The 21,981-nt window shown below is 41.7% G+C and overlaps 1 protein-coding gene across 4 annotated transcripts in view; it reads left to right on the plus strand.

The window, feature by feature from the left end:
- NUP93 (nucleoporin 93) overlaps nt 1–21,981 on the plus strand; it is a 76,423-nt gene that overhangs the window by 40,677 nt on the left and 13,765 nt on the right. For all 4 annotated transcript variants that reach the window (XM_077184972.1, XM_054640713.2, XM_077184971.1 and 1 more), the window contains 7 exons: nt 5,649–5,711; nt 7,428–7,556; nt 14,004–14,078; nt 16,146–16,235; nt 17,524–17,663; nt 19,267–19,399; nt 20,371–20,528. In XM_077184972.1, coding sequence (XP_077041087.1) covers nt 5,649–5,711; nt 7,428–7,556; nt 14,004–14,078; nt 16,146–16,235; nt 17,524–17,663; nt 19,267–19,399; nt 20,371–20,528 — 788 coding nt within the window. The remainder of the gene's footprint in view (nt 1–5,648; nt 5,712–7,427; nt 7,557–14,003; nt 14,079–16,145; nt 16,236–17,523; nt 17,664–19,266; nt 19,400–20,370; nt 20,529–21,981) is intronic.

Raw genomic sequence — 21,981 nt, forward strand, 5'->3', positions numbered from 1 at the left:
CCCAAGCCCAGTGTTTGGCTGTATTAGCACAGTTTTGTGTTCTAGTTATTGCTATGTGCTTTTCCCTTTTCAGCTTCAACACGGCTGTTGCTTTGAAAGTCTCTGATGCAACAACAGGCTCTTAGGTCTTATCAAACTCTAAAGCCTTCTGGTTTTTCCCTGCTTCTTCTGTTCAGTCAACAGGGAATTAAAAATGTTACAGGATTTCCCACTCTAAACATGATGGTAAGGAAGTTGAGAAATGTATGTTTTAGTTTGACAAGTGCAGCTGTCTTAGGCTAGGGAAATTTTGTATTGCTAAATCCTTAACTTGAACAATGAATAGAGCTATGGGATGAGACTCATCAGATTGTCCTTTCCAGTGGACCTTTTGGTCTGTGTACAATGATGCACTCCTTGCCTCTCATGCAGCTTTGAAGTGATACTGACTGGTGAAAATAACCCTTCTTTGGGTTATCTTCCTCTCTGCCCTCTGTCTGTTTTGGCCCCATAGCAGTTTTGCCACCTGAAGCTCTCCAAGGAGGAAACCAATTTCACAAATGCTCTTGGCTCGTTGTGCTTGGTAGCTGATCTTTGGGCATCTGCCTTGCTGCTTTGAAGGGCACAGTATTGCACAGGCCAAAGTATGCAGTGAAGCTGCTTATCTGCATGGCTTTAGCCCAAAAAACCTGATGCTTTCTGAAAAACAAATCATGGGAGGTCTATGGAAGCTTCCATATTGTATTCCACATGGTGGTGTCACACATACAAAGGGAGAGTGAATAGACTGAAACACTGCCCATGCTACACTGGTGTGTTGCCATCCTCAGGAATACAATATTTGGCCATGACTCTTCACCCTTTGGCCTATTTAAAGCTAGCCAGCAAGCTCTGATGCTTGTGTCAGCACAAACAATAATTTAGATTTAAAAAGTGACAGGTAGTTTTGCTTCATTTTCTGTTTCCAGAGAGAACATGACCAGGAGGGTTGTGCCAGGAGTCTACCTCAGGAGTAGGCTCAGAAGTATCCATGTTTTCAGTAGGATTGTATTTAGCAAATTGTTTCTTAGAATTGCTAGTAGAAATAATAAATTCAGGTGCTTCACCTGGAGTTGCCAGAGTGATTTTTGTTAACTGTCCCTGCTGGATTCACTGGATCTACTGGAAATCCAGCACTTGGAAATATTTTAATCAAAGAGCAATTGACTTGAAATGGTCCCAGATTGTTCATTTCATTTTCTTCTTTCTTTCTGTGCCAGTGAAAAAGTACCCATTGCTGTCACCATCCAAAGCCTCAGTATACTATTTGGCAACACTCGCCTTCTCTTGACAGCTTGAATACTAAGATCAAGTATTAAAAGTATGGCCTGGCTGATGAAAGTAATTAAGAGACTTCTCTCAGCCAGGAGAGTTTACTAACCTCATTTACTGCAGTAAATGGAAGAGACTTTTCAGTCTCCTGTCAAAAAGAGACCATTGGTGTGTGCAGCGTGCCCTTTTGTACTGATAATGAATGCTGGAATTCAGGCTGGAGCAAGGCAGGTGCCGGTTGCTGTCAGACCAGCCTGTGTCAGTCTGTGGCTGAGATGAGAGGTACTGGTGCAGCAAGCACAGGCTGCCAGGGCTCCTGCCCTGCCCTTCCACTGTGGGGCCACTTGTACAAACTATCATCGAGGGAGGCAGGGTGAGGCTGGATTTCAGCAAAAAGGGCAGACTGTGAGATCAGGCTGAAATTCAAGGTGTAGGAGATCCAGGAGGATCTGGAATGTGCTTAGGGAAGATGCTGAGAGTCAGTAGACGTGTAAGTGTAAGCGGGACTGAGCGAGAAGCGGGAACCCGAAGGTGTGAGAGTGGGTGTGTTTCTGTGCCTGCATCCCTGTTTTGCAAACACCATCGCATCGGATATTGTACAAATGGTGTGTGGGAAATAGTCAGCAGTGAGTGCTGCAAAGAACTGTGATGGAGAAGAGTTCTGCTGCTTCCCTTCCAAACTAGATGCAGGAAGGATGTGTGGGAGTCAGACAGTAAAAGAGAGGAAAATCAAAAGCTACTCACTAAAGGAGGGCAGAGTGATGTGACATTAAGGCTCTGTGAGCTTTTTGCATAAACCTGCCTCAGGGAAGTAAGATTTTCATTTTCAAGCAAAATCCAGGCTACACTGGGATCCCTGCACTGGCAGAGCCTGTGCAGGGGGAGCTTCAAGGTGAGGTTTTCACCTCTGAGATTACAGCAGTGCTGGTGTTGGCTGTTCCTATCTTTGCCATCTGCCTCTGTGAAATAGCCTTTTGTCTCCCAACAATAATCTCTGTTCTCCTCCCGCTTTTTTTTCTCTTTGGATGCTGAATATGAAGCAATGTCTGTTACTCGTTGTACAATCAGCAGCACCTCCCCTGAGAAGGCAGCTTCTGCTTTGTGGGCCGTGCACTCCCCGTGCGTGCTGAACGCTGCACCTCCGTATCCTCTTACAGTCTGCCAGCGTTCGTGGCAAAGTCAAACCTGGCCTCTGGGACTGCAGAAAGCTTTTAGGGCACATGTAACTGGTGAGCACAACCAGCACTGTTCACAGCCCAGCCTTCTTAAGAGATACGTGATCCCTTAGAGTGACCTGGGATTTCTGAGGACAGCAATTCTCTGAGGTAAAGTGCATCTCTGCCATCTCTCTGCCTATCCTTGTTCCGGGGCTCTGCTTTTTCATGCAGAGGAGGTGCATTTGTGTACATTTATGTATATCCGTGGAATCGTGTTTGGTGATCACAGTGTAGTGCGCCACTAGGTGGCAATGCAATGAATCCAGGGAATCCTGCAGCCAGCCAAACGCACCTCACTTTCTTAACGAGTGAAATTCTGGCCACCAAAGCCTGGAGTGGCACCCCTAGGAGCTCTTATTTGGCCTAACTAAGTAGAAGCAGCTCTCACAAGCAGTAATAGGAGCTCCAGCATCAGTTACTGAAACTCCCTCTTCTGAGGTTTAACAATTAGCCTGTAATTAACTGAAGCTGAAATTGTCATGCTAGAGTCATAATGTTTAGCACAAGACATAGGGCAGCCTTTTTAAAATGTATTTGCCTTTTTAAAATGTATTTGCCTTTTTAAAATGTATTTCTCCTTAATGAGGCATTACAGATGTTATTTGGAATATGTGAGGATTTTATTTTGCTAAAGAAGTAGTTTTTGAGATTGAAAAAGACAATTATCATCCTCTAATTGGCATTCGGTGTAATGTGATCCCTTAAATGGACCTTGTAGAACCTCTGGGAGCTGGGTGGTTTCATTAAGATACTCAGCCTGGATTTACTGACATCAAGGGAAGCTCAAGCACATCTTAAGTTACTCTGTTGATTACCATCCTTGCTGTGTACATTTCTAGGCAGGTACCTGCTAGTGCACACATCCCTGAAAGGAAAGAAGGGAAGACCAAGGGCAGGAAAGGTAGGACTTGTATCTCTTGGGATTTTCAGGAGTCCAGTGCTCACAGAGCAAGCAGGGTGCCAGGCATCCAGGACCTCTGCAAGCTCACACCCTCCATCACATCCAGGTAACTGTAGGTATGCATCTTGAAGACAACGGGCTGGTTTTGCCTGTAAAATTAGCAGTGTTGTTAAAACACAGCTAACACACTGTTCTCTGCAGCATCAGATCTCTACCATCAGAAACAGGTCTGTCTCTTCTGTTCATGTATTGGTGTGTGCTCTGAAGGTGTAGAAGCATTGCTTGTTTTAATTCCAGGTAATTTTTCTCCATTTTAGGTTGAAGGTAGGGAAATAAAAAAAAAAAAGGAACCCAGAAAACTCGTTGTCCTCCCAAAGTCCTTCTACCCATGCAGGCAGGGACAAGCCTTGCAAGGCACGTCTCCACCCCTCTCCTGCACAGAGCTGAGGCTGGGTCCTGGCCCAGTTCGGTGACTGCGGCAGCCCTTGTCTCAGTGACAGCTGCTGTAATAGCTGGTCCCCAGACGTGTGCAAGGATCTGGATTTAGCTTCCTTTTTTTCAGGTTGTAACTGTGATTTCTCTGTGGGCATTGTCTAAAAATAAAGCAGGACCTGTCTGCTGGTGAAATGAAGAATGGGCTGGCTCGGGGTGACCGCTCCTTCCCGTGTGTAATTCAGGGCTGTTTCTGGGGAACTGCACCGCACGTCCCTTGGAGGATGGCAGCTTGTTCTCTCTCTGGTGTACAGAAAGGGGTCACCTTCTTATTTCCAGCTGAAGGGGGTCACAGCCTGTCCCATGTACCTCAAATGCTTGTTCTACATATTTCAGAAGGAGAGGGTGCAATGCCCTTTATTTCACATGCTGGTGCTGGGGAGCTGGAAGCAAGCAGCACACCTATGCGACAGTGTCCTGCCAGATTGCTTCAGAATGGGGAGATTTCAATTGCTCCTCACCTCCCAGAGCTAAGTATCACTCTGTGATACTTGTGGTTGTATATATTACTCTGCAGGGCAGTTTCTAAGACCTACCATTAATATGTTTTTTCCAAAAGCCCAAATCTCTGTGTGTCACTGCAGGAATTCTTTGCAGGAAGATGGGGAGACTAAAAGGCACAAAATTGTCCCGATTCCTGACAAATTCAGTTGGACACTGCTCCAACTGTGTTTTCTCTTTATAAAAACATAAAGCATGGTCCACTGAGTTCCCTCTCTCTGGGTTTGTTAGCAGCTTTTGGTTTTAGAGCTGTGGAATCAGTATACAGGCTTTTAAGATATTAGCACTTAATGGAGTTGATAATTTATAGCTGATTACTTCAGAGGGATACAAAAGCTTCTTCTTCTTTTTTATGACCTGAATAATGATTAAGTTGAAGTCTGGGCATACAAATCAGCTTGATTTATTTAATTGATGATGTAACAGTGAAAATTCAAAATAAAGATATGCATGTTAAAATGTGATAAACATATCCTATTGTTGTCTCTGTGTGCTATTGCATTTTACCCCACAGCTACTTGTTTAAAGTTAAAACCTCATTTTATATTTCCTAGTATAGGTCATAAAAGTAACCTTTGGGATTAGGAGCTAACAGCTCATCTAAATCAGTTTGTTCGCACACACCTGGCCTCTTTTAGATTTACTCATATATTGAGAAATAAAAATACAATTCTTCCTTTTTTACCCACTCCAGCTGTATTCATGGAGAGAAGTTGTGTGGTAAACTTTTTCTGTATGCTTTCCAACTGTTTAGTTATTTCCATCCTTCCACAACTGACTATTTTTAAGGCTCTTTTTCACAGTTGTATCTGTCCTCCAAGAGCTCCACTTCTGCCTGAAGCTGCCAAGTCAAAGCCTGTTTTATTTTTTTTCAGCATACTCAAGTCCAACAATCTTATCTTGGCTTATCGCTCCTACCAGCTTTCATCCTAGCTCCCTCAAATGGAGAGCAAGAGGAGGCAGATGCTGGGACACAGAGATAAAAGAGAATAGAAGCAGGACATTTCACTTAGATTTAATGCATATTAAAAGGGGGGATTTATGCATTTTTATTTTCACATTGCTCTGGATGGGCATCTTACTGTACCTTTGGTGAAGTAAAGTGACCTTTAAACTTCTTGGGACTGGACTGCAGAGAGAGCTCTGAGCACTTCTCAGAGCTGAAAGAGCTGAGTACTACAATATGTATCTGTTAGTGCAAGGCTGATTTTTTTGGCTGAAGCTCTGTTTCTCCTTTTTCCCTTCAGGGATTCCTGAAGAATGAAAAAGATAATGCATTGCTGTCTGCCATTGAAGAGTCTAGGAGGAGGGTAAGTTGGAAGAAAGCACCATGGTTTTTGCTGGAAAACAGAAACAGGAGAGGTTTGCAGAGTCCAGTTTTCTTCCCTTGAAAGGGATCAGTACTTAACCTGTAAGAAAAAGACAGAGTTACCCTTCCCCCTTCATCTCCTGTATCTTCACCTCTGAACAAATAGTTGTTTTGAAGATCATCTGAGCAGCAACTTGTTTACTGATAAGAAATTCATCTAATCCTGTTTCTGAATCTATTTGTGCTTTTGTATCTGTCATGTTCTGGGACAGTGATTTTCACAATTGAATTATGCAGCATGGAAAAATGCTTCCTGTTGTTTGTCTTGTAACTCCTTCTTGGAAATGTCATTCCATACTTCCTAGTGCTCATGTTATGATTGTTTCCCTCCATGTATCCTGGAGGCATCAGGTTTAGAACTGAGCCTGTGTTTCTTTCAAATGATAAGAAATAGTACATAAGCATCATTAAATGATTTCAATTACATAGAATTATCTGTAAGTATTGAAGCATATTTAAAACCCTGTGATTATAGTGAAGGTACGGGTAAAACCTATATCCTGCCATGAAAGTATAAAGTGAATTTTATGATGCAACAAAGAAACACAAATCTTAAGCTCTAGTTGCATGCTTGCACTGTAATTAAATGTTTGCCAAATGTCATTGTCTCTTATCAATTCTTTCTTCTGAGGAATGTTTTGCTCATTAATTGACAATATTCTTACAGTGAACTGCAATGAAATGAAAAACTTAGCCAACCAAGACATTTAGTTAAGCACATTGCAGCATGGAGCTATGTGAACAGGAAAGAAGTAGAAGACACAATATAGCTTATTCTCTATTTAGAATTAGTGGAGAGTCTCTTATTTCCTGTGGTGGTATACCTGAGGCTGTTAGTCTCACCCCAACAATAACAGAAAAGGTGGTGAAGCATCTTCTTTATCCTAATGCTATTGCCAAAATAAGGGAATATTTCCCTTACTGAGGGAAAAGCTGTTTCCCCCCATATGTTCCCCAGTTGGATCTGAAGACAATGTAGCACATCGGCCATTTTAAAGGTAAAGGTTATTTTTTCTTGGGATTTGATTTTCCTGTATGCTTTCCCAAGTTATGTTCCTGATGAAAGAGACTTCCTGATTCTTTGACACTGGTTTATTTTCTCTTAATATTTTGATTTTTATTTTATCCTATTTCCCGTTTAAAAGAAAAACACACTGCTAAAGACCTGAAAATGACTATGAGCAATAAACACACATCTTTGTTAAGCATGCAGCAAGTCAGACCTTTGTAGCCTGCAGGGAGGTGAAAAGCTAGTGGTCACTAGTGAAGTTAAGTCTCAACAAGCCACACAGATCAGTGATGAACCTGGATATTGCGTGTATGCTGCTGAGTTAAAAAAGGAAGCCTTCTGATTTTCCTCCTGCTCAGATTCCTGTGCTGCCATGCCATGGAAGAGACACAGTTTCCCTCTTTTACCAGCTGGGGGTATGTGAGAGTTGTCTTAATTCCACGTACACCTACTTTCTGAATCCCATTGTACCTGAACAGGAAGACTGTTAAAATAACATGCAGCACACCATTAGCTCTTGAGGGCTGACCTGGTTGATCGATGTAGTTGCTATTTTCTGTTTCATTTTTGGGCTTGTCTATTCATAGCAGAGGTAGGCTGGAGGGTGTTTCTATATGTTCCTTAGCTCTTGTTCTTCTTCACCAACAGACTTTTGCCATGGCTGAGGAGTATCACCGAGAATCAATGCTGGTTGAATGGGAACAGGTGAAACAAAGGATTCTTCATTCTCTGCTTGCATCAGGGGAAGATGCTCTTGATTTCACCCAGGAGAATGAGGTAACTCTGTCTTTCTAAATGCTGTGCACACTCACGCACAGCACTGTACACAGCTGGCATTCCAGCACTGCTGAAACCACCTCTGAAATATTCTGCAGCTACAACTCTGTGAAAATGAGAAATATCCCTATTTAATTCTAGAATGGCTCTGACTAGCAGAATGCATTGTCTAGCAGAATATCAAACCTTTGTGATGGTTTCTATTTATTGGCTGATGGGTACAGGCAATGGAGCTGCTATTGCTGAAGCTGTATTTTGAGCAACATATGTGCTGGCTGGAAATTTAGTCACAAACTCATTCTAGGTCAATATACCCAGGGGACAGAAAACACACTGGGGGCTTCAGGAAACCCTTGTGATGTGACACCAGAGAGTTTCTCAGGTGCAGTTGTGCTTACACATGGGTCTTAGAATGTCTCTTCCCCTTATCACTGTGGGGAAGTAATAACACTGTGTGCTAGCCTGGATTTATGGCTTTTCTTAGGAGGCTGATAAAGTCTCTCAGGTTTCTTGGCAAAACCAAATGAATAAACAACAACAGCAACAAAAAAAAGCTTTCCTTTTTATCTTGCTGTGTTATCCAGATTAGAATTTTGTGCTCCTCAGACCTCTAGTGTTCAGGTTAATCCAGCAGTGGCCAAATCCTTTGGGCAAGACTGACCCCGTGTTTAACAAAAGAGATATTGACTATCATCTTAAAACATTCCTTATCTTCTGTTACAATTTCAACTTCACAGTTTATTCTCTTAAATAAAATGTTTCAGTTAAATGAGTAGAGCAAAGCAGAGTTACCTGCAGGGTGTTGGGAACCCAGCTCCTCTGAGCTGAAAGCATCAGACAGCAGCTGTGGTCCCTGGAGCACAAAGTTACATCACTGCTGCTGCACTGTGCTCATGAAAATGCTCACCTTGAGAGGAGAGGGGATAGGGAGTGGGGGGATTCAAGTTGCTGTGCTTTCAGGCTGAAAAAGAGACACATTTTTTATAGCCATGTTCTCCACCCATGGAAATGAATTCTTGTTCATTGGGATGACCTGCAAGTATACTGAAATAAAAAAAGCCCTTGATGCTAATGCGATATGACCTGTATAGGGATTTGGAAATAATTAAAATTGTTAATGAAATGTCCCATTCTGATTACTGTTCTTTTAAATATAGGTTAATCCCAGTTAGCATACCTCTTTTTATAGAGGCTGTCTTCCCCAGAAAATACTTTACTGATACTTTACTGGGACTTCTCAAAGGTTGTCCAGCTTTCCAATATTAGAAATGCTAAATAATGCAGACTGAATTAATTTTAAACTAGGAACAGCTATCCCATTATTTTAGGATGTGAATCTGAGGACTTGGCAGTTACACTGATAGCTTCTAACGTATTTGATTTGTGTGCTAGTTACTGGTATGGGATTTTCCTTTTGGAATGTGGATGTTAACTGCTAGCAAAAGTAATTTAATAACCCACTCTGAGCAGGTAAGACCCTTATTCTGGTGTTTCATTGCCAAATGGATGCTATCCCCAGTCCGTGGCACTTGAGATGCCAAGCATCAAATTGGTGTGAAGGAGGAGGGGAGGAAACTCAGCTCCTAATGTTTCTGGTGAATGTGTTTAAAGACTCAGTGTACACTATCACTCAGTAATACTCCACTCTGTTTCAAAGTTTTCATAGTAGCAGTATGTCATTTCAAGAGCATTTAAAATCCTTGATATATTCTATCTTAGCCTCAAGAAGTCAAAGGTCTGAGAGGTTTGAAGTGCATCTACTGTGTTAAAAGCCTGTTATCTAACCTCCCCACAGCAGGTTGTTCTTCTAAAGCCTTGTTCCAGTCAAATAAGTTTTTTGTGTGTATGTGACACAAACAGACACAGCCTGTAGAATATAGTAGAGCTTTAATTGATATCCTCTGGAGATGGAGAATCAGCTGAAAAGGCACAGATCCAAACGCAGCAGGGGGCCGGTCTGCCTGCGAGCCGATTCTCAAGCTTTGGGCAAGCTAATTTGGGCAGAGTGAAATACCAACACATTATTCATGGAAATAAGACCAATTAACAAGCAAACCTCACAATTCAAAGAACCTAGTGCAGGACTTGCCATTAAGGTTTTCTGTTTCCCCCTTGTCCTTCAGCCTGGCCGCCTTCTTGTCAGGGAAAACCAGAGCTGATAAAAAGGTGCTTCTTGTGGGGCTGGAAAGGGATGAAAGCCTGACTTTTGTCTTCAAGGTATCAAACACCTATGGTCTGAAGGTATTTGTCCTGACTGTTGTGCCATGAGGTGCCAACGCGTTTTCTTGATCCTTTTCCAAGTTTTTCCTTATTCCAGGTTTTTCTTTCTTCCACCTTTGCCGCAAGCTCTTCCACTCCTGCTGCCAAGCAGCACACTCCTGCAGTGATACAGAAACACTGGCACCTCTTGATTTCTGTTCTGCCCCTCTGTGGCACATCTTCATACCCCTTAACTCCCAAGCACTGCAAGATGCTTTCTACTCCACCACAGTGTATTTTGATGGGGTTTCTCCAGCTTGGTCTCCTCCCTAGATACTCACTGCATCTACTGGCCAAGCCATTTGGAGTGCTGACAAAATGTCTGCCCAGACTTCTGCTGAGGAATGTGCATATGCATATGAGGGTGATGAATAATGCATCTTTACATGCACGGGGTTTGGTGAATGCTTGGCTGAGTGCAAATGAAGGAGGACTCCTTTGAAAAGCAGCATCGATTGGCTAAGTGAATTTAAAAGACAAAAATGTCGTGGCAGTGCAGCTAAGCTGCAGCTTTGAGACATGGATAATATTCAGAATAAATATTACAGTTCTGAATAATGTTTTGGAAAATTCAGGGCAGGAAAAGCAAAGGTGGTTGGGAAAAACAGCAGAAGCCATTTAACCAGTATCAGACTAGAGATACAGCAAGATTCGTGTGTGTGCACTTACACTTCTGCAGTCCTTTGCACATTACCCACTTTTCTGCTTTTCTTTTTGCTGCTCCAGTTAAACTTCAGAACCTGACCTGTTTTGAACACATCTTTCATTATCTTTTTTTTGCTTGAAACTTGGTAAGTTCTGACTTGCCAGCAAAGGATATCCTTCCCCACTTTCCCCCCATTAGTTTGTAGGGGGGAAAATCCTTCCCTTCTTGGGAAGGATTGCCTGCACAATCCAGTTCTATGATTCAGGGGGAGCCCTGTAAGTGGCCTTCCCCATGCTGACTCACTGCTTTAGTTTTCCTTTTGAACTTTCCCTTTAGCACAGCCATGTGATAGTTCAGTGAGCTAGTGCTTTCTTGTAGTTTAATAATTCAAAGGTGAAGCCAGAATGCACTCATGAGATGGGAAAAAGTAGGAAATAAGCTTACTTCCATGGCTCTTTTTCCATAGGAAAGGAAAGTATAAGAAAATTAGGACAAATTACAGACTTCTTGATTTTTTTTTTCCTCGTGCCAAGTCAGTAGAATTTAAAGAATTTAATTTCCATGTGGCAGTTCTCAGCTGCAGCAGATAGTTAAGAAGTGTTTCCTAAAGCATAATGGTTAAACTAAAATTGGAGAAAGGAAAGGAAAACCCAACCCCAGAGCAGTTATTTCTTAGTTTCAGGCGTGCGCTTTTGAATTCAGATTGTTACCTGAATTGTTTGAACCCGGCAGTCACACACCAGCCTCTGGAGTGGCAGCCACATGGGTGCTCTTTGGTGCTGCAAAGCAGAAAAGAGAACAGAGTCACAAAACAAAGCCCCAGTCCCTGGGTGTCTGCTGCTTGGGCACTGGCTGAAAGTGACCCTAAGTCACTAAGTCCTGGTCTTCACTTGCTTTAGGAGATGAAACCTCATCGGTAATTAATGACAACGTCCATAATTTAGCATTACTTTAAATAACTCTGCATTTATCGGGCTCGGCACGGGGAAAGGCTGCAAAGCACCATTTCTGCCATCGTGTCTGTTTCCCAGGAAACCTGCTTTAACAGTTGCTTTGTTCTTTAGAACAAAGAGTTTGTCGGGTTTTAGGTGGGTTTAAAGGAATTTGTGTCAGATGATTTGGCAATGAAAGAAAAATGCAGATGCTTCTGAATATCAGTACCCACTAAGAGGGACTGTGAAGAATATTTTTAGTGTAGGTTCAGTTGCAGAAAGAAAAGTGAAATTGCTTTTTGAGTTTTTTGTAAGGCGTTTCCATAGCACCTGAGGTTTAAATGCACCTGCCTGATTTTGTAATCAGGTTAAACATTATTTAAATAACATTATTAGTGAAAAATGAATGCAGTAATAAACTAATTTCAGCCATTTTAAAGGATTGTCCAGGTTCATCCTTGGTACTTTCATTCATTTATATTTCATTATAATAGGGACAAACACTGCTGAGTATTTTTAATTCTGTAATCAACTGTTGTATGCTGTGCAGAAACCTGTAGCTACAGATATCACAAAGCTCTTATAATTTCTTGATAGAGGTCAGTGCCCTTATCTTCATGTATGAATTCCTAGCCAATGCAGAGCAATTTCTTGGCCATTCCAATTGTGTAACTTCTTTTGGTTTTAAATTTTAATTGGTGAACACTTTACTGATCAAAAGTCCTGGACTGGGACAGTGATTAGTAGTTGTCGTTGTTAGGACATATGCTCATGAATGTAAGAGAGGTCTTACATGATGGAAGATATTCCAGGTTAAACTAATACCAAAATAAAATTAAATTAACTGAGAGAATGTTCAGTGCAAAACTGATCAGTAACATGTCTGGAAGTTCATTTGTTTATGTTATTTCATTTTGAAGTTAGGTTACAGTTCCCAAAAAAATCGAGATTCTTTTGAAGACTCTGCCAGTATTTCATCCTCATTTGAAACAAGAAACTGAGTGATGGCACCATCTGGAGAAAAGCTGTCCATTTCTGGATCTCTTCCTGAAATCCACACAAGCCAGGTCATGGCAGGAACATTGCTCCTGCCATGCTGCAGTCTGACAGGTGTCAGCAAAGCTGAACTCTAAAGCTGATTAAACTGGAAGTGAAAACAATGATTTTTTCTATTGCATTTGGGCTTTATTTTGTTTGTACAGGCAGCAAGTTGGTCACATTTAAGGGAATTCTTACAGGCAAGACTAGAGCACATCCTTAAGCAATCCTTGGAGGTGATCCTGTCTGCGCTGTAAGGCACTGCCATTCTGGGTAGCCAGTGTGAGAAGCAGTAAAGCTGTTTGACCATATTGCTTAGGTGCACTGTAACAGCTAATGAGGATGTGCAGCCAGTTGTAACTGACTTGGATGGTAAAAAGCTTAATTTTTAAACTCTGCAGATGTACCTGCCCTTTCTCGGAAAAAATTACTGATTCCAGTTAAGATGAATTTCCATGGCCTTGAGTTACATGGTAACAAGCTTGAAAACCTTGCTTTGCTGAAAGCTTGTCTGTTCCTTTTTGCTTGCCCCAACTATGTCAGTTGGCTTCATAATAAATATTATGCTTCTGAACTGAGCTTGTCTTGCTTTGATCTTCAGACCAGCATGACTTCTGAAGCAGCTGATATTAAAGGACTGTTTACCTCAAAGGGATCTGTCTTTAAAATTATTGTACTTTATTTTTCAAACTCAAGACTTGCAATGCTGATGCTGAAATGAAGAATTACATTCTTTTTCAAAACAGGAAAGAGCAAAGAGCATTGCTCAGAGTATTCTTTTCTCCAGAGTATTGAACATAAATGTTCAGTGGTGGCTGTACTGAGAACATACCTGTGCCTTTGAGTAAATACTTTAAATTGCTTTATGCAGCATTATACTATTGTGGCATGTTGTATTATGAGTTTTATAAGACTATAAATTTTGTATGCCGTGATTCCATTGGCTGTCTCTCCCTGCTCTAGGCTCAAAATATCTCAATCTTGGCATAGTCTCTGTGGGTAAAAAGACTATTTTTTTCAGGTCAGGATATTGCCAGCATACTTCCTCTTGCAGCAGACCAACAGTGGGGCACTTTCCAGCACACAATTGAATGCTGCAGTCCTATTTTGTGTCTATATCATGGTACTGGGACAAAACTGGACTATCAGATCTGCCAGATTGGATCTATTTGAGCTCGTCTGTTGAATTCTATATCCTTGCTGTGATGGAGGTTCAGAGTAGATGCCTCACAGCAAGACATTGACAAGAAGCAACCTTTCAAGAAACAAAAGCAAAGAATTAAAATTATAAGGTGCTACTAAGAGACACTGATGTCCTGATTCTAGAGAGCTAATGGTTGGTTTGTGCACTGAATAAGGAGGATTTCTGTCACTTTAGAAAGTTTAAGCTATATCGGGAAGATAATGGGGTATTGCAGTGAGACTGCATTTTTTCTCTGTAGATGGTTCGAAACCCTGGTTTTAGTTCTGTCAGGAACATGGTTTTGCTGTTCTTTAGGAGCAGATGTATTGGTAAAATGCATTGTGGCAATTCTGAAATTCATATCTTCCTGTATGCTTCTCATTCAACAGCCCAGCTATGTTGGGGAGGTGGGGCCTCCAGGTCGCAGCTCCATGGACAGTGTGGAGATGGCATATGCTCGTCAGGTGAGTGGAAGTGAAAAAACTTCATTAAACACTGTGTCCTGCGTGGAGAGAGACAGGGAAAATAAAGATTGGCACTTAGTGTAAAGGAAAATATGGTAGGTAAAACATGAAAATATCTGCCTAGAGATAAAATGCTATTGACAAATGCATAAATCTCGATGCTTTTAGACACATACTCATCCTGCTTGCTACAGGATATTTTTTGTCAAAAAGAGATCCTAAGCACCATATATGACTGTAGAAAGCATTTATGCTTGTAAAGGAAACTGAAATTCTTTTAAGTTTTCAAAAGCAGATTTTTTAGGATTTGTGTCAATGCATAATTGTTTACAAATGAAGGCTTTATATTCCCTTTATTTTCATATGTGGAAGATAATTTTTCTCATGTATGTGTGTAGGAAAAAATATGCTGAAGTGTTAATCCTGATGTTTGTTGAATTATATCCTATTTTAATGACATTGCTTATGAAAGGCTTTAGTGCATCAGCTATGAATTAACATGCCTGGTAGCATTAGATGCCCTCGGAAAATTGTCAGGGGAAACTGATAAACCTTTACATTACCAATTTGTTACTGTTGTTATTTGAGATTATCTGTTTACCAGCACTGTTGAGAACAAAATGAAAGAAAAGGACTTGATTTTGCAAAATGGAATATGTGAAACGATGTTGCTTAATTTGCACACAATTACTGTTATTGTGTGCTTTGGCTCAGTCTGCATTGAGGCAGAGACAGCTTGTGCATCTGTTTTCCTACATCTGCATTCAGTTATGGTAACTGGGAAGAAACTAATAGCAAAAGGTTCATGGTTGTGCTGATAAAGTGTACATTTGATTTAGTGGCTCTTAGTAGCTTGTTAATTTAGTTCATATCTACTGTAATATACCCACAGTAAAGGTCTTCTTTAAAGCATAACTGTCTGTGCTTTGAAGCTATCAGTGTTTCTCTGTGCTGATTTTGGGTATGGGAAGCCCAGCCTCTGTAGCAGTCCTGGCTCTGGGGTGGCTGTGGAGTCATCATGGCCAGTGGGCCCTTGTCAGGGTCACAGGCTGTGCACAGACTGCTGCAGTGTGACCTGGAAATGTGATGTTTGTGGCCACCAAAACACTTGGTGCAGTCACTGCATCCTCACAGGCTGAGCTGTCCTTATGTCAGCCTGCTACAGTGTCAGCAATCTGTGTGGGGCTCCTGTGGCTTCAGTGGGGAGCTGGGAGACCTGGAGGTCAGGCAGGAGAGCTGGAGATCCATGCTGCTGCTCTTTATCAGCAGCCATGAAACGTGTTTTAATTACAGTGAAGTGGTTAGTTGTTCTTTGTGGATAGTTCAGACTGTCTCACAGGAACATGGCGACATCCTCAGGCACATTTCACTGATGCTGCATTCTGTTTGCAGTCCTGAACTCTGCACCCTGGGCATGTTGTAGTAGTGCTGCATGCCAAATGGAGTTAAAGTACAATGGCATTGCCTTTCTTATATTGAGAATTGTTACTTTTGGACATAGTGGAAGATCTTTGGATGGAGAGTAGAATAAACAATAGTAGACAAAGCTCAGTTAAGATCAAGAGTTAAAACAGGGAGGTGTTTGTATACAAGGGCAGACTCTGAAGGGTCAGATTTCTGTTCATTTCCCTGTCTCAGATTTCCCTGAATACTGCCACAAACCAGCAAAATCTTGTTTCTTTCACATCAGCAGGTAGGAGGCTGCTGTGCAGGGGAATATCACAGCCATCCACTTGTCAGGTCACTTGGAATCTTTGTCCTTCAGCAATTAGCTGCAGTTAGTCTAACAGGGCATTCAGCACAGTGCTCTGCCATGCAAAACCCCTGAGCAGCTGGGCTGCTGCTGGCCTTGGGCAGGCCTGGGGCTTTGAGGTGGTGTGCAAGCTTGGGTGATGCTGAAGCCCATTCCTCTACCATTGGGTTGGAAGTGGCTGATGTGGGAGAGAAGCAGAGGGACTTGCTGGGAACACTGGTTTTGAAGCCTGATTTAGATTTTGCTGCTGTGGCTGAGGATGGAACAGAGCATAATATGTATTGTTAAACATGCTTACTTTAATTACGTTTTAGATTTATATTTATAATGAGAAGATAGTGAATGGACATCTGCAGCCTAACCTGGTGGACCTCTGTGCTGCTACTGCAGGCCTGGATGATAAGGTACTGCCAATAAGTTAACATAAGGAAATGCATTTAAGCTGTTTTCAGGCTGTGATTAACAGCCTGCTGACATCAGGGGGAAAAATACTGATATTGCCAAAAAAAATTGCATGGCTCCACAGAAAACACAGAGGCAATTCTGGAATTTTCTCCAGTACAGCAGGACCCACCTGTGATGAATTTGGTCATGGTGAACATTTCTTAACACAGTGTGGAGGAAATGAACCTGATGTCCCATCATAAGTGACAAGCTGTTGAGGGAAAATTGCTTTTAATTTTAAATAGATTCTGTTGTGTTTGGTTTACAAAGTGTGGTCTCTTAGTGTCGTTTGAAGGTATTTAGTTGGGGGTAAAGGGTCTTCAATCAGACTCTGCTAGAGCTGAAATAGGCTCTCATAGCAAAGGATAAAACACCTAGGATTGACTTTAAATCAATTATCTGCCTGCTGCCCTTTTTTTCTGTTCCTTTTATTGTGTTGCCTTGATCCACCCTAAAAAAGAAAACAAATGCACAAACCTTGGAGAAATGTCTGGAGGAGAATACTGAAGCACGGTCAAGCTATGAAAAAACTGTGCAAATGGAGAGGGCAAAAAGCTGCTCAGAAGCTGAGGGGCAAACCCTTCAATTGGATCTGAATTACAGATGTGCATCTTCTCTCTGAACAGCTCTGTTTGTTTTGCAAGGGACAGCACGGGGAGTTTCAGTGTTCTTGCTGCTTTGAAGCACCAAGATCAAAGAGCTGCCCTTGCCCAATTGAACAGTGCTGTTAGTTCTCAGTATTTTGCCATTTCAGCAGGGATGCCCTCGTCCTGTAAACACTGATACGATCTTGTCCTTGTGAATAAGCAGATCTGGATGGTTTTTAACCTTTATTTATAACTGATCAGTGATCAGTGTCCTTTTAGTGCTTCTTATCACAGCTGATGGCACAGCTTTCCAACAGCAGCCAGAGCCATTGCTTACAGGAATGCTGATAATGCTGTGGTATATATTGAGTGGGAAGTGTGAACTAGAAATAATGAGCAAGAGCCTGAGTACCAAGTACCCAGCCTAATTTTTGAGATAGTTGTCAATTTTTGGGAACAATTGCAGGTACAACATTTATAGCCATCTTCTTGCACAAGAATTATGCAAAAAAAGCCTGTGAAACTTGAATTCTGTGGGACAGAAGCAGCTTACCTTCATGACTGTGTCCAGTATGTCCATTTCAAATCTAAATGCAGCTCAGAACAGTGTTGTTTGTTCATCTCTGTTCTAATTGCTGGGGCATGGAATGACTCTTTACAGAACATCTCTGAGATGTGGGCCATGGTGAAACAAATGACCGACGTCACCCTGGTTCCTGCCAGCGATGCCCTGAAAGTCAGGACCAACATGGAGGTGCGCATGGAGTTCGTGAGGCATGCTCTGCACTACCTGGAGGAAAGGTGAGATGGGTGCTCTCAGTACACATTGATGGAGTTCCCTCATAAGAAGCCACAATGACTTTGTAGTGCACTTAGAGTCAGCTACCTCGTGCTGCTCACAGACATGTCTCTTGCCTGTCTTTTTTATTGTGCAGGGCTTAGAGCAACAACTTGAATAAAAAACTGTTCTAGTTTAACAGTTTAAAAGGCCTTGAAGCCATGGGGAGGTTGTTTAGAAGATGCAAAGACTTTTATTCTTTTTTCTATGTTGCTTATAAATATTCTATATCTGTATGGTGATATGTGGGGGTTTTTCACTTGAGGAAAGTGATCTGTTTCTCTTCAGCAAAAGAACATTCTCTGTTCTATATGTTCCCTTTCTGATTGCTGGTTGCTGTCAGCAGCCCTTGAGGACAGCATGGGAACAAACCTGGTGCAGTGAGTCAAGTTCTGATCATGCCATTTCTTCACTGAAAAGTTTTTGGAAAATGTGAAGAAGCTGAAGTTGAGACATGTAGCAGTGATTTTCAGACTGTAGAAAGTGGTTTGCTGTGTGTATTTGGAAGTACTATGGGGCCTAAGCTCCTTGACTGATAGAGTTCTTGGGGAGATGTAGGGTGTGAAGCTGCCCAGAGCCAAATGCCCATCACTGCACATGTGGGTGGATGTTGCAGGGTCTCTTTTCCAGTAGCTGCATTGTGATGCCAGCAGGCTCTTCCAGCCCATGCAAGCAGTAACTGCAGGGTAGTATGTGGGCATTGGTTAGGGACAGAGGTTGCATTGGAGCACAGACAGCACTGTGCTCTGACACAGCACTGTGGGAAGAGATGCCTTCACCTCCTGGCACAGAGGAGATGCCTTCACCTCCTGGCACAGCCTCTTCTTGGCCCTGGCAGTTGGTTGTCACACCCCATCAGCACTCAGTGTCACCCAGCAGTGGTGGCAGCTGCTGCCTGCGCACAGAGGAGCAGATACATTGGAAGGCTCTTCTGTTCCCAGTTCCTCAGTCTCAGCAGAGTGCAATGAACCAGTGACTCTTAACCTGCTTTGCCACATATCCAACTTGCTAAATTTTCACAGTGCCATTAACTGCTAGCTGAAGTTAGGAGTTTGTTATATGTAGTACTTTCCCAATGCTCCCAACTGTGGAGATTAGGCCTCTTTAAATTCCTGTTTTCTCTGGGATTTTCTTCTGGTAAATCCATAGCCCTAAGGCTGATATTTTTCCATAGGGCAGGGAGGAGAGACAAACACATCTGTGGTATTTAACTGTTCTTTCATTACAGGATTGAGAGTTAAAGTATTAGGGTGGAAAGGCTTTTTGCCAGTTAATATATTTGAGCTTAACTTTGTACTACAAGAACACAGTAAGAGTAACTTCATAGTTCCTGAACCTGGAGCAGTCCACCACAGACTCCAGACCTGGTGTGTTCAGAGACTGCTAAATACAAGAATCTTCCTAAACTGACCAAGATTTGTGCCTCATTTTGTTTTAATGATAATGTTTGAACATAGAGTTAATTTGCATTAAATTGTTAGTTCTGTCAGATCTGAAATGCAGTGGATGTTTTTGTGGCAGGTGTGTCTCAGTCTGTTCATGTTTGTTTTGCTTGTGTTGTTTCAGTTACAAAAATTACACTTTTGTGACAGTCTTTGGAAACTTGCACCAGGCTCAGCTGGGTGGAGTCCCAGGCACGTACCAGCTGGTCCGCAGCTTCCTGAACATCAAACTCCCAGCATCAGTCCCTGGTCTGCAGGTAGGGGCAGCACTGTCAGCCTCTGAGCTAAAATAACACACATCTGTTCACCCACTGCAGAGGGGGAGCCAGGGCAGCCTCCAGTGGCTTTTCTATTGGTTAAGCTGCTTTTAGGGGAGCAGGCTCTTATTCCTCTAGAACTTTTCACTAGGAAAATGGGAGATGGCAGACAAAATTGCTCTTGAATTCAGACCTAGTCCCAAAGCATGGTTGGGTGCTCAGTAGCTTGGGTTCTAATTCTAGAAATTATGATGTCTTTTGGTCGTCATCTTAGAAATCAACAAGCAAGAATTAAAATGCATTATGATGGTTCAAAAAAGCAGTAACTTAATCTCCCTGTTTTGCTTTTTCTCTTTTTTTCCATTTATTGTAAGATGGAAAAACCATCACTAAATGTCTAATGAATTCATCTGAATTGGAACCTGGACCTTTTATTTAGGAATTTGAATAAAACCCTTCTTACCTGCATGTAGTAAAATGTGCATAGCTGTGCATCTACAAAATAATCAGATAGGCACTCCAGGTTGAAAAATTAGATATAAAAGCTAAATGAAGAAATAATAAATTATAACATTGGAGTACACACAGCTATGTCTACCTGTCTCCTCTTACCTGCTGAGATCAGTGATTAGTTTAATATCTTTGTGTTTCAGTGAAAATGTTTTTAATGCCTCAGTGGCCTAATCCAGATCAATCTCCTGCGTGGGGAGGATATCATATGCTAATTCTGGGATTCTCAGAACTGAAATCTGGGCAAGCAGAAGAGAATCACACCTTTCACTGCTGAGATGTGCAGAGCTTTGCCAGGACTTAACCCTCATGACCTCTGGCTTCTGTAACAAACAGAATTTTTTACCAGTATGAGTGTGGGTATAAGGGCAGAAATAATAAATGAGGCACTTTGATAAAGAAAAATCATACACATGTGTTGCTTTTAAGAAAAAATTAAGTGTGTCCTGCTTTCTTTTCAGGATGGTGAGGTGGAGGGCCATCCTGTGTGGGCACTGATTTATTACTGCATGCGCTGTGGAGATCTGACTGCAGCCATGCACGTGGTGAAACGGGCTCAGCACCAGCTGGGAGAGTTCAAAACCTGGTTCCAGGAGTACATGCACAGTAAAGACAGAAGGTAATTGGGAGCTAGGAAGGATCCTTGTGAGGGGTGGGAATTGCTGTGGAGTAGTGAAATTATCAGTGGTTTGCTAGAAATACAAAAAGCTCAGGTCTCTTCTGGTGATGATGGTTGCCTGAGGTTTATATTACCTACCTAAATTACATGTGGAAGTTTGCATATTTTAATTTGTGGCTTTGAAGCTGAGAAATCTCAACAGAGAAAGAGTTGTTTGAAAATAGTCAAAATTTACATTTCAAAAATAATACAGTGTGGTGTAATGTTACTTTTTACAGAAGGATAAGCCCAGTATAAAAGTGGGATATGGCGTACAATAGATCAGATTTAATCTGCTGTCACAAATCCTGTATCTTTTTATTTCCCCTGTTGCCTATTTTAGCTGAATTTCCTTTGGGGAACACTTTTTACTACACCTGTTTTCATGAGAATGCCACACAGGAAAAGCAAGCAATGTTTGTTAGAGGCCTCACTCTCACATCTTTCTTGTGTTTATTCTCCTCTTCCAGTTCTTGCTGTCCAGCACTGGACAGAGGCCATTGGCCAAAGTGCTGCTGATGTGGTTGCAAAGTGGTTAAGCTAGTGCACCCTTAGGTGTGCTCTGAACTCCACAGTGGTTTTCTTTCCCATCTTTCCACTTGCAGTGAATTAAAAAAAAACCTCAGAAAACCAACAAACAGACCAATAAAAAATAACTAACCAAGCTAACAAAATAAACTGAAAGGATAAAAATCCAAGTGCCATTTACCAAGTATGGTATGCCATGGTATTCTTCTGTAAATCAACCTGCTTTGTAGAGAGTATCTAGGAATGCTCATTATATCAAGGTTGTTGCAGAAACCTTGTTGAAGATACTGTCACTGTTTTCATTATAAACACTTTTATGAGATACAACATAATAGATTTATTTTGTTTTTATTACAGCTATGAAAAAGTGCTGTGCCTACGGATTTGACAAACAATGCCTTAGTCTAGAACACTTTATTGATTAAATTCTATTAAATTCTCAACAAGAGGTTGCAAGAAAAAAACAATGATGAAGAACATTATGACAGTGTTTTATAATGATGAAAGTGTCTCTCCTGAAAGACCTCATGGTACAATGACCTACTCACTGTTAGTTACTAACACAAAGACTTACAAAAATGTTGTGAGCTCTCTTTTTCTGAAATGATGCAATAGCAGAGTCAGACAAGAACAGCTCATCTGCCACAGTATTATTGTACCCCAAAGAGACTGTCATATGTGGACTCTTTCCCTGCAGTGAGCATTTGAAGGTGATCCTCCATAACTTGAATTATGTGTTTAAATTCCTGTATGCATCTTCAGATATGAACTGGAAATGCAAGAAATATTGGCCAGTGCTTGCTGTCATTATGCCTTTGCTGTTGATATAAACCTATTTATATTGATTTGTATCCAGGTTTCCTCATATAGGAAAAATGGGTTTCAT

The sequence above is a fragment of the Agelaius phoeniceus genome, chromosome 12, assembly GCF_051311805.1.
Source record: "Agelaius phoeniceus isolate bAgePho1 chromosome 12, bAgePho1.hap1, whole genome shotgun sequence".
Lineage (NCBI taxonomy): Eukaryota > Metazoa > Chordata > Aves > Passeriformes > Icteridae > Agelaius > Agelaius phoeniceus.